At 44.4% G+C, this 15,406-nt stretch overlaps 1 protein-coding gene across 1 annotated transcript in view; it reads right to left on the reverse strand.

The window, feature by feature from the left end:
• The window catches only part of Rat1 (5'-3' exoribonuclease 2 Rat1), a 120,542-nt gene that overhangs the window by 75,734 nt on the left and 29,402 nt on the right, over nt 1-15,406 (reverse strand). Inside the window, exons 11-15 of the mRNA XM_055072755.1 lie at nt 8,104-8,183; nt 4,952-5,009; nt 4,518-4,575; nt 1,045-1,094; nt 905-952 (exon numbers count right to left, since the gene is read on the reverse strand). Of these exons, the coding sequence (XP_054928730.1) occupies nt 905-952; nt 1,045-1,094; nt 4,518-4,575; nt 4,952-5,009; nt 8,104-8,183 (294 nt within the window). The remainder of the gene's footprint in view (nt 1-904; nt 953-1,044; nt 1,095-4,517; nt 4,576-4,951; nt 5,010-8,103; nt 8,184-15,406) is intronic.

The raw sequence follows: 15,406 nt of genomic DNA on the forward strand, positions 1-15,406 counted from the left end.
AGCGTTTAGTTTCTGTTTAGTGCGTACTTTTTCCGAGCTCCAGCCAACTACGGTTTAATGAGGTTTCACTGCACTTACTAGCGTAGACTGGTCTATTTGAATTTAATTTTAAGGCTCACACTGTCATTACTTATTGTCAGCTAGATTAAAGAGGTACTAAAAGGGGAAAAAGATAACTGGAGCTCCATCAGTGAATTACCCTTCTACAACGCCAAAAAGACTTAGCATGGCCTTGAGAAGAGGCTTCGTAAGCCGGAAAAAAAGCCGGAAATCAAGGCCCGAAGTACGAAAATATAGTCTGAAATCAGTGATGTCACGCTGATGTATTGGCACTGGGAGTTTTGGAGTAAATATGAAACAGACTTTAATTCTCTCTTATAATAATCAAACTCAAATGAAGAAGATACGACTTCTACAGAAAAAACACTGTCAGTCTAAGGTGGTCTAGCGTGTTTCTCTTTGGTGCTTCCGCAAGCTTTCTCAAACAAAAGTTCAACTGCATGCAAGCACTCGTGGCATTTTTTTTTTCTACATCCTCGGCAGCAAAATGGTGAAATGAGCAAGTTTGTTGAACATCGCTGTGAAGATCACAGGCAGTGGAAAGAGGCTACACCAACAGCACCTGTCCTGCATAATTCTCCGATTCCTCTGTGTTTTGTTTTTCTTCTTCACAATTATGTTCATTTTTATCTGTCCTGCTACTATAAATACATAGCAGGCCCGCACCAACTCACTCAAATCGCAACCCTGCCATAGCACATTTTTGTGGAGTTCCCACGCAATAGGAGAACTTCGGTTACACTAAGCAGCCTAGGCTTGTGAAACAATGCCACCTTTTACTTACGTTGTTTCATTACAGCTTCTCAGAAAGCAGCCAGTAAATAGAGATAATAAACCCACTTGCCATTTTCATCCTCTTCTTCTTTTCCTTCATCCGCCGCTTGAAGTTGAGCTGCAAGTTGGGATTTAAGTCACCATGAGCCAAGCCGAGTACAGCATGTAGCATGACCACAAGAACTTATAAACATTCACAGAGCATTGTACCTCATTCTGTTGACGGCGCTTGAAGATTTCATCTTCTGCTTCACCAAGCTCTGCACAGAAATATGTAAAAAGGGAAAAAAATTAAGGATTCCTTAAGCGCATGCCAAAGTAATTGTAATTCACTCGCAACCACTGCATGCTTAACACATTGTGTAGCCATTATAAGCAGGCACAATAAACTTTAGTGTGCGAGCATACCAACTCTTCCCTCCAACGACTAATAGCGCTAAAAGAAATGCAAGATCAAAGTGGTGGCTGAATGCACAAAAATGTTTAAAGGGGCCCTGAAACACTTTTTTAACATATTAAGAAAACATAGCTGACCTGTCATAGAGGCTGCTACGAACAAGAGAGCCAAATATTACTGCAGTGCATACAGAAGGAATTTTACAATCTCATGTCAAAAACAGCAGAAGATTGGTTGCTCTCACTTCCACAATGCTTTCCTCCAGCATCATCGAAAGCAGCTAGCCTACCAATGCTATTGACTGACTTCGAAATCTAGAGGGCCTTCTCAGTAATATGCAATTGCTAATTTTTAGTTAAAGAAATTCAATATATATGTCTGCAATTCTAAAAGACAAAAATCATTTCTTCTTTGTACTGCATGCTGCTGCGTCTGCGGCATGTGGCCTTCGAAATGGAAGCAGAGTGCTGCATAGCGTAGTCTACCGCGGCCGCCACGGGGTGCGGCAATGAGTTCCTTCGCCCCCGCAACACTGAACTTTTGGCTTGGGCTTTGCCTTCTAGGCTTCTCTACTGTGTAGCTTCTAGCGCGTTAGCAGAGACGAAAAGAGAGAGAAAGCCGGGTATCGGTGCAATAACTCCACTTACAGCTTGTCAGGAGTGACAATCGTAAAGAAAGAAAGAAGACGAGGAAGAAAGAGTGAAGCGAGCGCGTGGAGCCGCCATCTTGGAGAAGGGGCGCGCGCAGGGAAGGACGTGGTGGCCGGGCGCAGCGTTCCAGGAGAAGACGGCTGGAGATCGCCTCTCTGGGTCCTGCCCCAGTTCCTAGGCGACACATCGACGTCCTGCCCGAGTACCAGGCTCGGCGAGCAGATGTCCGACGTCCCCGGAACTATGGCCCGGACCTACCTGCCAGGACACGTCAGCGTTTGTGCCGCTGAACGTAGACGCGCGGAGGCTGGCTACAGCCAGTCACCGTCCCGTCCGGAGAACTACGCTGGGCCGGCGCGCACCGGGAGCGCGACAGCCCCTCAGCGACCGTGCCTTCGTCACGTCGACCGGGGCATCGGTGACGCCGGACACTAGCAACGACTGACCACAGACCGGGGGACGCCGATACCCGCGTCGAACAAAACCGGTACTGTAAGCGCCACTACTACAGCGAATAGACGATCGCCGCACAGACGTTTGTAAACGCGGTAGTGTGAGCGGAAAGCTGAGGAAGGGAGGACGCATTCCATGCGTAATAAGTGTTGAATCTTACCGTGTGTGCCTGTTACAAAAATAGCCTATTGAATGAATGTTACGTGTGTGCTGCATCTTGCGTTCGTGTGTTCCTTCCGCCCGCTGAAGCAAGCGTACCAGGCGTTAACGTACGCGTGACACAGCTGAAGTATACGAAAAAAATTTTTGAGGCACGAAATTCGCGAGATAACATACTTTTACTTCATGTTTCCAGGCTCCTTTAAGAAGAAAATGTGTGTGTGTTCGAATATCAAAGAAAGAATAGCAAATGCAGTTACGCCGCAATGTAACACAATTCTTGATGTTGCAAAGTATTTAACTTTTGATAACATTTTGTCCATAGAACACCATGTATTTACAACCTCGATGTAATGACATGTTCTTCTATACAATTCCCCCCAATGCAACAAAATTTCACTACCACTGCAAATATCAAGACAATAAATGGAAACTTCCGTGGACGTGGATGCTCAAATAGTTGAATTAAGAGTGGCGGCTTGCAAACACCCCTCTCAAATTGCCCGCTGCCCAACTACGAGCATCTGCCAAAGCGAAGCAGCATCAGGTTCTGTATAAAGTCCCAAGTGTGAAAGGATCCTATCGCACCCTGCTCACCCTGTATGCTTTGGGTGCAAGTGAAAGTGTGCAAGGGTTAGCTGAGAAAGATGGTGGCGTGATGAGCGCCATCTTCCCACGCAAGCAAGAGGAAAGAGGCAAGGGGGCGAGCTCGCGACAACGTGATAAAGGCCGGTATGACATAAAACCATTCCAATACGTTTTTATTCCAAATCAGCCATTAGCCCTCCGCAATAGGTCAAAATGTCTCGCGCTCTGCCCGCATGGACGTGGCAGCCGCCCATATGCGCTGGACTCGAACCATTCTGAGCCATCACAGAAGGCTAATGGCCGATTTGGAAGGAAAAACAGATTGGAATAGTTTTAAGTTATACTGGCCCAAGTGCATGCAAAGGAGGGCAAGGGGGAAGCAGGTTGGTTCGCTTCTCTTTTTATAGTGGTGCCGTGGCTGAGCACATATGTAGCTTGCATACCCTGTTTTAGATTTAGATGTTATCTGGTGCGTGTGCTATGTGTGCTGTACTCCCGCGCATTTAGTACTGGAGGGTGTGTAATCTCGAGGTTTGGAGACGCGCTGAAGCGAGAAGCGGGCGAAGCATTCACTCCCTGCTGCCAGTGCTTTTCATGACGGCTTCATCCCCCTGCAGGCAACACTCTCGGCTACTGGGAAAGAATGGATGCGAAAGCATAGCTGGCTTCCTTCGTACTGCCGATGTGAAGATATTGTCAACATGGAATGAAACTGCACCTTTCCATCACCGACTCTCTAATTCAACAAAAGTCATTTACCTTGACATTCAAATTTGCTTTTTCACATTGCCCAATAATTAGGAAAATTTCGTGGCCCCTTCCGTGCAATAAAAATCAACTGGCAACTGCAGTTATTTGCACAAAAGGTCAAATTTAAATAAAATAAGATTTCAATATAACGATGCAAACTGCCAATCTTACAGAGTTCACTATATCAAGGTTTAACTATAGGCCATTTGCGACTGTCCAAATGATGCACACTCTCATAGAGAGTCTTTCGAACACATTGTTGGGGACCGAAGAAACAAGCATTTCTTGCCACTGCAAAGGCACCAAGAAACTGTTTGGCATCCCATGCATGCTGTGGCATTAGCAGCCAGTGTAGTTATATTACTTGCATTATATACATCGACATCACTTTGGTTCTTGCACCTTTTTTTTAAATTTCGTTCAATAAAGTTGCAACCAACGCCATTATCCTTGCTTTTTTCGCATCTGTTTGCAAGTCCACATAACAAACTACTAAGTACTCATAAACTACTTTTAAAGAATAATTGATGAGTTTTTTTTATAATAAATGTATTAGGACTGCAATTGTGTATCCATGTATCTTTTTTTTCTTCTTTCCACGATTATTTGGTGCGGCACTCAGTTCAACAATAATGGGGGGTAACATGCACATAGTATGTTTTTCTTTTTTTTTTTTTTTCGCTTACCTGACATAATCAGCTGCACTCTGTTCATAGCAACATAGCCGTTCTCTGTTAGGTAGCCCTACAAGAACACAAAACCCAAAAGCAGAATGTGAAATTTCCAGGGCCAACATTACTAGTGACATGAACTGTTTACACATGCTTGGCACTTAGTTTTCAGTGTTGGTTACAAAACATAACAAGCAAAAAGAAAAAAGCATTTCAGCAATCTATAACATGTAGCCTCAGTGAAGCACTGAGATAATGACAGTGTGACTACAAATGAAATTCATTGTTTTACATGTACAAAACCTACATAAGCTGAAACAAAGGAGATTTACACTTTACACCATAGTAGTTAGTTGCCACTTTCAGACAATTTTGCTGCACTGACAAAATAAGTACATACCAGGTGAATAAAGAAATGGCCTACAACAACAAGGAACACAATTTCGTACCCCAGTTCTGTGCACCGCTTTCTTGTACAAATTGACCAGTCTGTCAATTGCACCTTCCCTGCAAAGAGAATTCAATTTTATTTCGTTTTTGTTTATTTGTTGATCCAGCAAAGCAGCGCGTTTGGAACACAGAAAGCATCAACGGGCAATACAGTGATGGTTGGGACAAAATATTGATACGACTAGATGGATAATATGAGATGAAAGGGATCTAATGATGAAGGAAGCAGTCCCTGCTGACACAGCCTTGTAATCCAACGAAATCAAAAGTAACAAGATGGGGAGCTCTAGTAATCAACGGTGGGTAAACAAGGGTAGCGTCAAGCTGGAGCCAAGAAGGAGAGAGTAAACTTTATAGAAAAGAGCACATGAGCGTAGTGGGTGGTCCCCTCAGTCCTGGAGTCCAGCACCCTAAGCTGCCCTTCTCGCTCACCTGACCAGGTTGAGCTGGTCCGTCGAGTCTGAGCTGGACAGCGCTGCCTTCCAATGCCATGTGATGGAGTGTGTTATGGGTGTGAGCTGTGGTGTGCTTGTGCAAGCCCATACCATGTGGTAAAGCCTTGCCCATTGATCACAGTGTGGGCATTTATACGAATACAGCACAGGGTTTATGGCGTGGTAGAGACTCAAGTGAGGACATGTGTTTGCAGTTTTCACCATGTTACAGCTTCCTCTCGCGTCAGAGCATTATGAGGCGGTGGTAGTGTTCTTCGTGAAAGGCGATACTTTTGTAGGATGTGCGTGCATGTTAATGGTATGGGCTCGGGATGGAACGAAAAGAAGTGCGCGTTAGAATCGAGTAAATACGTGACAATCACTGACCGACTTTATTGACATAGAATTTTTCGGACTGCTCGATAATTCGAACTTTCTTGGGGCACTGCCACCTACGCCATATAATCAATGTATAATGGCAACGAAACGCTCGGACATCATACCACTTGTCACTAGCAGTATGCGAATAGTGATTTTTGAGACCGAATCGAATACAAATCAAATGTTCTGAATGTTGAACAGCCGTTATCACAATTGATATCAAACAATCTTCACTTCCTATCTTAAAGTTAGCACGTTTCTGTCATTGCATAGCAAATTATGAAGCATTGCTTATTAAAAGCACAAATGGAGCATTAGGAGCAAAGTAGTTTCTTCACATGTACCGGACTCTTCGGAGAGCGCGAATGATCGCTGTATAGCCTGTGAAGTATGGCTATCTAAGCAACGTAGCCTGCTTCACTATGCAAGGTCTCATATTTTATGTCTAGGCCCACGAGGGTGAAAACTCACAGTACTTTAATTTGCTCCAATTTTGTGTTTAATTGGGCACAGCTGACATTTTGAAGTACACTAGCCGACCGATTTTTTGGACTCCGAATATTCGGACTTGATGGATATTCCAGACTTCAAATGCACCATCAGGGTTCCCATAGAGCTAATCCGTTTTCGCAGTCGGTTTTCCAGATGAATTTACGCACCAAAGTTCAATTTCTTCAAATAAATTGCTTGTTCCGTGCCACACTACCAAATATTAAAGGCCGCATTGTTGGATTTCTCACTGGCTTAGCCAGGCTCGATCAATAGCCTTCAAGATTGGGAGGCACACACTATCAATAGAGAGCACGCGCAATCATCTAGTCTCAAAGGCCATGCCCGTTCTTTCCTGACAAACTGACAAAATGTTCCAGGGGACGGAACTTTTTCTTTCAGTCAGCACTATCATCATAATTACTTTTAATTCCAACACGGTGAGACTCTTGACGACTCTATAGGGAGATGTCACTTTTGTCCAAATCTAAGCAAATCTGATCACCTCCAAGCGTAGCATGAGGCAAGGCATTCTTAGTTTTTTTTTTTTTAGATGCTCTAAGTCTAATAAATTTTATTTTTTGGGTGAACAAGTTTTTCGAACTGTTTGATCTTTCAGACTATTTTTCGGTCCCCGCGAGGTCTGTAAAATCAGCCGGCGACTGTATTCAAAAAGTATTAGTAAAAGATGTGCATTTATGAATGGTGACTGTTTGGCTCAAAGACCGAATCGAAGAGGACACTATTCAATTGCTTATTGAAAAGTTCAGAATATTCACACACCCCTACATGTCACATAATTTTTTGGACTGATTCACCCACGCATTATCGAGTACATGGTGGATGTGAAAAAAATTGCTGGCATCCATGCCATCACCTGTGCTATCCCGTGTATTCGCTTTCATTGTCAACGCGATTCCTCGGCCTCCAAAGTGCCGTATGGCCATTGCATTTTGTCAGCTCTGTACCACACCCCAACTCTGGTTGCCAGCTACCGCAAAAGTGGTGTTGCTTAGGTCTAGCGGGTGGGGTTGGTTGGCAAGTATATGTCGCGGGAAGCTTGTCCTCGTTATTCGTACCCACAGACTACTTTAGAGATCAGGTGTGGGATCGCACACACACTTGGGTTTGCAAGCAAAAAGGTGGCAACTGCCACGAACACCTACCTATTTTGAAAGCGTGTTTAAGTACTGCATGAAATGGTGTAAGCTAATGTAAAGCATAAAGTTCCAAACAGAATTAGCACAACAGAGCTTAAACTGACAAAATATCATGTAAGCAAGGTTTCACGCAACATCTGCACTTCTTGATGGGCTGCGTGATGGGCTACAAAAAATTTACCTGTGGCCTCGATCATCAGAAAATTTCAAGCAAAATCCTTTGGTAAGGTACAACATAGAAAAAAACATTTGTAAACTCCAAAATTTGTTTTTCAGAACTCAAGGATAACTTGACTTCTTAGTGGGCCATCTGTGTTCAAAAAATCCGTCAGCAACTGTACTTCAATCTCCTCCATAGGGGCATGCCAAAAATAGCATTAACTGGCCCAACAAAGACCACTCCCCTCATCAAAACATTAGCTCAAGGCTGGTTTTTCCTTGTTTGCGCACTGCTGATTGTAACCTTATATAGCCACACTACAAACACTCCAGCTGGCATGAAAAGGGTGCACGTAGAACATATGACTCAAATTACAAGCACAAGCCAAGCATGTCAAAGAAGATAAAGCTGAAATGCAGGGATCTTGAAAAAAAGGTATTCTTGCACTAAAAAAAATAGTATGGTTCTTTTCTTTAACACATTTAACAACAAACAGGGTATTAAAAAGTATGAATGGAGAAGTTCACCTGATTTCTAAGGACGGAAGGTGGGGAAGAAAGTCGTTGCCCACAAAGAAGCACATGAACACCCAATCGTCAATAGCTCTCTGAAAAAGCAATTTGGAGAAAAACACAGCATTATTGAATGGCTTGATACAAGAGATTAAGAAAAGGTGCCCAAGATATGTCACGCACTCTAATGTTCTTTTCATTTTAATCTCATTCGGTGCAGTACAAGTGCTACTATAAAGCCCAAATACAAGGAAACCGTAGCAATTATGGCCTAACACTTGAATGGACACATGTCTCTAGGTAGAAGCCAAATTAACTTTTTGCATTTTCATGGCATTTGTGTTAGGGCTAACCTGTTACAGCTGACCACATTTTAGTAAAATTAAAATTGGGCACATTGCAGTAATCTATTTCTTCTGATCATCCCTTACAGTAACACAAGAATGACAAGTCTGCACAGGAGTGGCCCGTGTGCAGCCTCTCAGGATCAGGCAGAGAAATGATGTTTCAATGAGTATTTTCAAGATGTTTTTGTCTTGCTCTTGTTAATTTCTGCAATTTGATCATATCACACTTTGATGCATGCAAAAGACACACGCAGTGTGCCATTATTACAATGGCAGTGTCCTTCCACGTGTGGCGGCCAAGTCATTATTATCATGAACTATTCTTTTGGACAACATTCTAGGGAATGGAAGGGAAAGTTACGTAGGCAAGGTACGAACAAAAGATAGCGCTTCTGAAATAGAAGTTCCACATCTTCCCCCGGTCTGGGAAGAGAGAACAAGCACCCGATTTACAACAGCTAAACAAGACAAAACACACCAGTGAGGGTTAAATTTGACTTATTTTTCCGCCTTTCTCTTCCGCGTCTAGGGAAATGCGAAAGCGTCACACGTGAAGCTACACTGAAGAAACCAAGAGCGCTGTCAAGCCCCGTCCCCATAGTTTTCCTTTCACTGTCACAGAAAGTTGTCCGCGAGTGTGGAAATATGCACAGACTAGTGCTACCTATTTCCTGCACCAGTCCTTTTTAAAATTCGCACCATTAAAGCAGTGAGTGAGGCTGTAAAACGAGTTGCTCAATTCGATTGTTTCGTTCTCTGCAGTCGCAACAGGAAGACCCTAGCGAAATGTTAGCATGCTGCAGTAGTTTCAACTTCCAGCCAACTAGAATGCTTCGCTATCGTATGCAGAATCCAATCATGTCCCGCTTAAATTTATCACAAGCTCTCGAAGAACAAATGGCGGCAAATGCTCTCGTAGTTGTAAAATGGCAGGCAATTGGAACCAATAGGGTGCCGCTTCGAAAAGGCTGTGATGTCATATTTTGTTCTTTAGATGATGTTTTTTGACGAAAACCAGCATTTAGATGGGGAAAAGTGCCGGGAACAAAAATGAAGGAACTGAAAGTTCTCCAACCCAAAGCATTTGGAATTGTAGCTGCCAACGCCATTTACAGTGTCGTTAATTCTTGCATGTTTTGAAGGGCGAGTGCAGCAAACCTCCTTAAACTGTACCTGCTTAAACAGTAGCTTCGTTTTAAAAGTAGTAAAGTCAAATCCCCAACTAAGCTGCAATTGAACGTAATGTGTTTTTATACACATAAACTGTATCAGCTTATAGCGTACATTTCGATTAACACAAACTGTTTCCACTTCTTGTTGCGCAATTACGGTGGCACGTCGTGATTGCAATCACGGCGGTAGGTCATCCTGGCAGAACAATGAGCCTCAGAGGTCAGAACAGCCTCCAAGTGCAAATACAGAGGGCACTTGGAAAGGTGAGACCACATCAACATCATTTCAGTGCCGCACCAGAGCAGGGTGTCTAACAAGCTGACATTTCCGAATTCCCCAAGTTTTCCAGGTTTTCCCCGAGTGCCTTTGCAAAATTCCCTGAGTGACATAGAATTCTGTTTTATGTCAAGATGGACTCACACCATGTCGCTGGATGCTGTCACTCTCTAGTAGGCATGTTAAAAAATGAACGACTTGATCCAGTTTGAACAGTGAGGGGTAGTGTTTATGTTATTCAACAGGGAAACAGAAGGGAGGCGTTAGTAAAATGCACAGTGAATAAGATATCTTTAAAAAAAAATGGTAAAGCCCATTGAAAATCGAGTCAAATATTTTCAAATATGAATAAAAAGAGACGCATACACAAGAAAATATTTTCGAATATGAGCTACTTCTATCAACTGATAGCAAGCTCATTGATATGAGGCCCAAACTTTGTCATGAGGGAGATTCCCTCTCAGCAGCTGCACAGTGAATGTCAACTGTCCCGACATACTCTCAGCCCGTGCGCAACGCCTCAGTGTTGCGTTTCACTGCTTTAGAGTTTATATCGGCTTAGACGAGGCACACCTGCTTCTCGGCGTCAGCCAACACTTTGTTTTTTGAGCTCGAGCTCCTTCAAAGAAGCAGCGGGACACTTCTTGTTCATTCCTCAATGAGTTGGTCCTTTCTGTTCTCGTCCTCCTTCCGCTGCGCGTTCACACCGCAGACCATTTGAAGCATCCTCTTGGTCACTTGTACAGTCAACGTCGGATTTTTCGGACTCCCTACTGGCTGCAAGGACGTCCGAAAGATTGAGCAGTCCGAAAAAATGAATGGATGTTTTTTACTGCCTTTAAGAGCTGAAATCGCCACAGGCACACCAAAAAAGCTCCGAAGGCTTGCCAGTACACTTATTAGGCATATCGGTGCGCATACTGTGACAGGAGATGGCAGGTGCATGTGTGAGTAATTAAGGAATACATACTGTGCCCCGTGACAATTGCCCCTTCCCACGCTTAAGCATCACCGCAATAAGTCACGTATGCTTCACGGCGCAACAGTGCTGTATTGAGGCGAAGCTGACCTTCGGGAACCGGCATTACGCATGCACCGAGCTTTCTGAGCTTTGAAGTCAATCGCGAGGATTACAAAGGTGGAGTCGGCGCCATTACTGACAGCGGCGAATTCTTTCAATGAAAAACACGGCACCGAATGGCAAGAAGCTTAACAGCGAACGTCAAAGCCTTCCGCCTGGTGTTGTCTCGGTGGTGGCTACAGCTGCCAGCGGGTCTGCGTGCGAGGGCGCCTGTTCGTGGCGGCGTGTCATAGGCGGAGAGTTTTCATTTTTTTTTCTAATAAGGGGGGGGGGGGGGGGGGACCAGCTTCCTAAACCCCATATATACATTTCTTGCACTTGAAAAAACTTTGTGACCTCAAAGAAGACTTGAGCGAAGAAAACTTGAGTGAAGTAAACTGATCTGCGCAAGCTCAGAATGGAAGCTCATTCCTGAGCTTGCGCAGATGAGTTTTGTGTCTTCTTTCTTTTTTTGCCTCAGTGCTCCCTTCAGTTGATAGTCGGCGTTCGTGTTGTCCACTTCTCTACTCTTGTGTCCTGTCTGCACGCCTCCCCTCTTTTTTGCACTGATAAAAGACTGCTGAAGGGGTCACTGAAGTCTTCGGTTTTTTTTTCATGGTCAAAAAAAGCACGCAAGGCAATTTGAAGCATGGTGAACATACAGTAACATATTCATTCTCTAAAAACAAGAAAGGGGCTGACAGATGGAAGAGCACACTGTGGTATAAAGTTTGTAAACAGGGCTGAAGTGCCTCAGACAGGCTGGCCAACGTTTCGATAGGAGGACCTATCTTCGTCAAAGGCGGCCTCGTCATCCTCGGCGTGTTAGTTTTAAAGGGTTAGTGCAGTTAGTGCAGTATCCTTAACCACCACCTTGGTGACTTGCCAAAAGCACTTCCGTCATTTGTACAAGATACGCCCCACCTGCTGAGAATTATAGAAGACATTAATACTAAAGGCACACTACCCCACAACACAATTCTCGCAACACTAGACGTCACGGCGCTGTACACCAACATTCCAATCCCTGATGGTTTAGCTTCGATAAAACAAACGCTGTCTAAACACAGTGCACAACACTCTACTGAAGTCTACCTGTCTCTCCTTGAATTAGTTCTCACACATAACTACTTCGAATTTGAAGAGAGTTACTACCTACAGATACATGGTACAAGCATGGGTACGCCTTTTGCACCAACCTACGCGAACATATTTATGGGGATTCTAGAAACAGATTTCCTATCGCGCTGTACTACCAAGCCCCACACATACCTACGGTACATAGACGACATACTCATAATCTGGGGACATGGTCAAGACAGTCTAGAAAAATATGTAGCCTTTCTAAATTCTGTTCACCCAACAATAAAATTCACATCAGAATCCTCAACTGAGCGCATAAACTTTCTGGACACAACAATATACATTGACAATGGTGAACTAAAGACAACGCTGTATAGGAAACCTTTCGACAAACAACAGTACTTAGAATATACCAGCCACCATCCCAGACATTGCAAACAAGGCATCTTTAAAGGCCAAGCCACACGACTACGTCGCATTTGCGTTGAAAACCAAGACTACATAGATAGACTCGATCACCTTAAAGAAACGCTATCAAACAGGAACCACCCAAACAGTGACCTTCAAACAGCTTACATCGCTGCAACCAAACTTGATCGAGCCGAGGTCCTCAAGCCCCGCCCGAGGATCACAAGAACAACAACGCCTCTTCTTACTACTAAATTCTCAAACGCACTCCCAAACGTGAATAACATCCTAAGTAAATACTACCCGATTCTCACCAGCAACCAGAAACTTAAGAAGATTTTTCCCGACCCTCCCAGAGTGGCCTACAGACGCAACACTAATTTTAAAGATGTTCTTGTGCACGCCAAACTACAGAAAAAGAAGAAGTTGGGAACCAATCCCTGTGGCCGCCCCAGGTGCTCTACATGCAAACACATTCAATCTACTACTACAGTAAAAAGTACAGCGTCGAATTACACACACAAGGTAACTTCGGCTTTCACCTGCACATCAAGCAACGTAGTCTACTGTCTAGAATGCGCCGCTTGTAGCAAACAATACATAGGTGAGACTGGACAACAAATTAATACAAGACTCAATGGTCACCGCGCGGACACAAAACACAATTTACCCAAAGCAGTAGCCAGCCACTTTAATGAACATGGACATATGTTTGACAAAGCAAGGCTCTATATACTACAAACAAATTTCCATTCCCCTCGCGAAAGGAAGTATACGGAATCATACCTCATACACAAGTTTAATTGCCTACACCCGACAGGAATTAATTTGGCACGCGGCAACTTAGAATCTTTAAAAGCTGTAACTTAAATCTGAAACTCTCATATCATCAACCAATACACAAAACACATTAGGCCACCAGCCAACTTTAATTCTTAACCTCACGTACTCTTCCATTTCGGAGAAAGGGAGGGGGAAGGGGAAAAGTGGGAAAAAAAAAAAAAAAATATTTTCCTGCCTACTACTTATTTTATTGTACTTTTTCAGGTTTTTACGTCTATACCAACTGTACGATCCCCTTCTTCCATGTACACTTGCCCCCTTCTGCGCGCGTCACCCTCCTGCTTGTTATACCGGTTTCGACCCCCCTCCCCCTCTCCCTTCCCTCCCCTCCCCTCCCCCCCTCTTTTTTTTTTTTTATCCTTTTTTTTTTTTCTCTTGAGATCCCCTCGACAACACATTCCGAAGTCAATATGGCTGTTTCGGCGCCTCAACCCAGAGTATCGGCATCTCTGGATGCCGCCGTAACGACACCTACGTTAAGCGCGTGGGGCAGTGCCCCTTGAAGGACCATGCCGCTGCCTTTCAGTCACCCCATACATTGCACCGCAGACTCCTCGTCGCCACCTTAACTATTTCAAAATTACTCGACGTATTATTACTATGCTACTCAAGTCACTTTCAACTCATATTTTTTTTCTTTTTTTTTTGTCTGGGTTTTCTCCTTTCTCCGGTTTTTTTTTTTTTTTTTTTTTTTTTTTTTTGTCTTTTGTGTTACTCGCGCGCGCACCGCTTGACCGGCCGTGTTAATGCCTCAAAAACATGCCGCCAACGACTCCCCCTGAATACCTCCTAACCTTTCGCATCCCCAACACGCTCCCAAGCCCCCGTATTTCTTAAAGATTTCCCTCTTCTCTTTCTTTCACTCCCCCTTTTTTGTCTGTCTTGGTGCCGCCCTGGTTTTCCCCACCCCCCTTTTTTATTTTTTCCTTTTTTTTCCTTTTTTTCTGCTTCTATTTCTTTTCTTTTCTCCCGCGTGCCCACTCTCACGCTCTTGTCTCCTCGTCTTGAGAATGAAGCTCACAGACGGCGGACGACAGCGCTTGTTTCCTCTTGTAATCTCTCTCTTTAAAACCAGCCGCCAGCGACAACACCCGCACGTGACGTCACTGCACTAACCCTTTAAAACTAACACGCCGAGGATGACGAGGCCGCCTTTGACGAAGATAGGTCCTCCTATCGAAACGTTGGCCAGCCTGTCTGAGGCACTTCAGCCCTGTTTACAAACTTTATACCACAATATTCATTCTCTAGGCATAGGCTATCCATTGTGGGGATGCGTGACTCTCACGCGTCACCTGATATGTTGTTTTCCCGCACGGCTCGCGTGGCCTGGCGCCCGCGGCGGTCGGAGTGGTTGAGGCGCAGTATAAGAGATGGCGCAAGTGTTGCGCTGCTAACGCCGCCGACAGGCGGTGTTACTTGGGCGCCGAAAGACAAGGCACTTCCTCTTTGGCGGCGGGACAGCAAGCAGTGCGGACGTGCCGTGCCGCGCGTGCGCCGATCCATGCTTCTGCAAGACCGTCTCGCGTGGCTGCCTTCGAACGCGCCACCATTCGCATGACCGTACACGCGAACGACCAGGCGTTGGGATCCAGCATGGGGCGAACATATTCACTCGCTATCCGGTCGCGGTGAGTCGGACTTCTAGATTTGTTGCGCGCCCATCGGCATGTCTTGTGGATAGCAACTCGGCTAGCAGGCATTGATCTATGAAAGGTGCAATAAATGCCCTTGTGATTGTTTGCACTACTGTATTGTCGTTCTTTTGTCCCAAGAGTACGGGAGGAGAACCCCACATCATACCTTTAGAAATAATTTTTAATTGGCTACATCCATCTCTTTCAAAAATATAACTTTGTCCTGTGTGTATATTTAAATATATTGTGCGTGTGCATGTAGATAACAAGTTCACTACTGTTTTCCTCGATCCACATCTCAAATCAAATAGCTGATATTTGCAAATTCAGACAACCTTTTTCAAATAGTTTTCGAAGACTTCCCATAATCGAGTGGCCAGCATCATACACAAAAGTGACACAAAACTGCAACAAGTTTCATCACAGTCACAATGGACATAAGACACAAGGTGCAGGCCTTATACAAGAATATGTAGGACTAATGATATTTT

This window comes from Dermacentor andersoni, chromosome 7, assembly GCF_023375885.2.
Source record: "Dermacentor andersoni chromosome 7, qqDerAnde1_hic_scaffold, whole genome shotgun sequence".
In the NCBI taxonomy this organism is placed as follows: Eukaryota; Metazoa; Arthropoda; class Arachnida; order Ixodida; family Ixodidae; genus Dermacentor; species Dermacentor andersoni.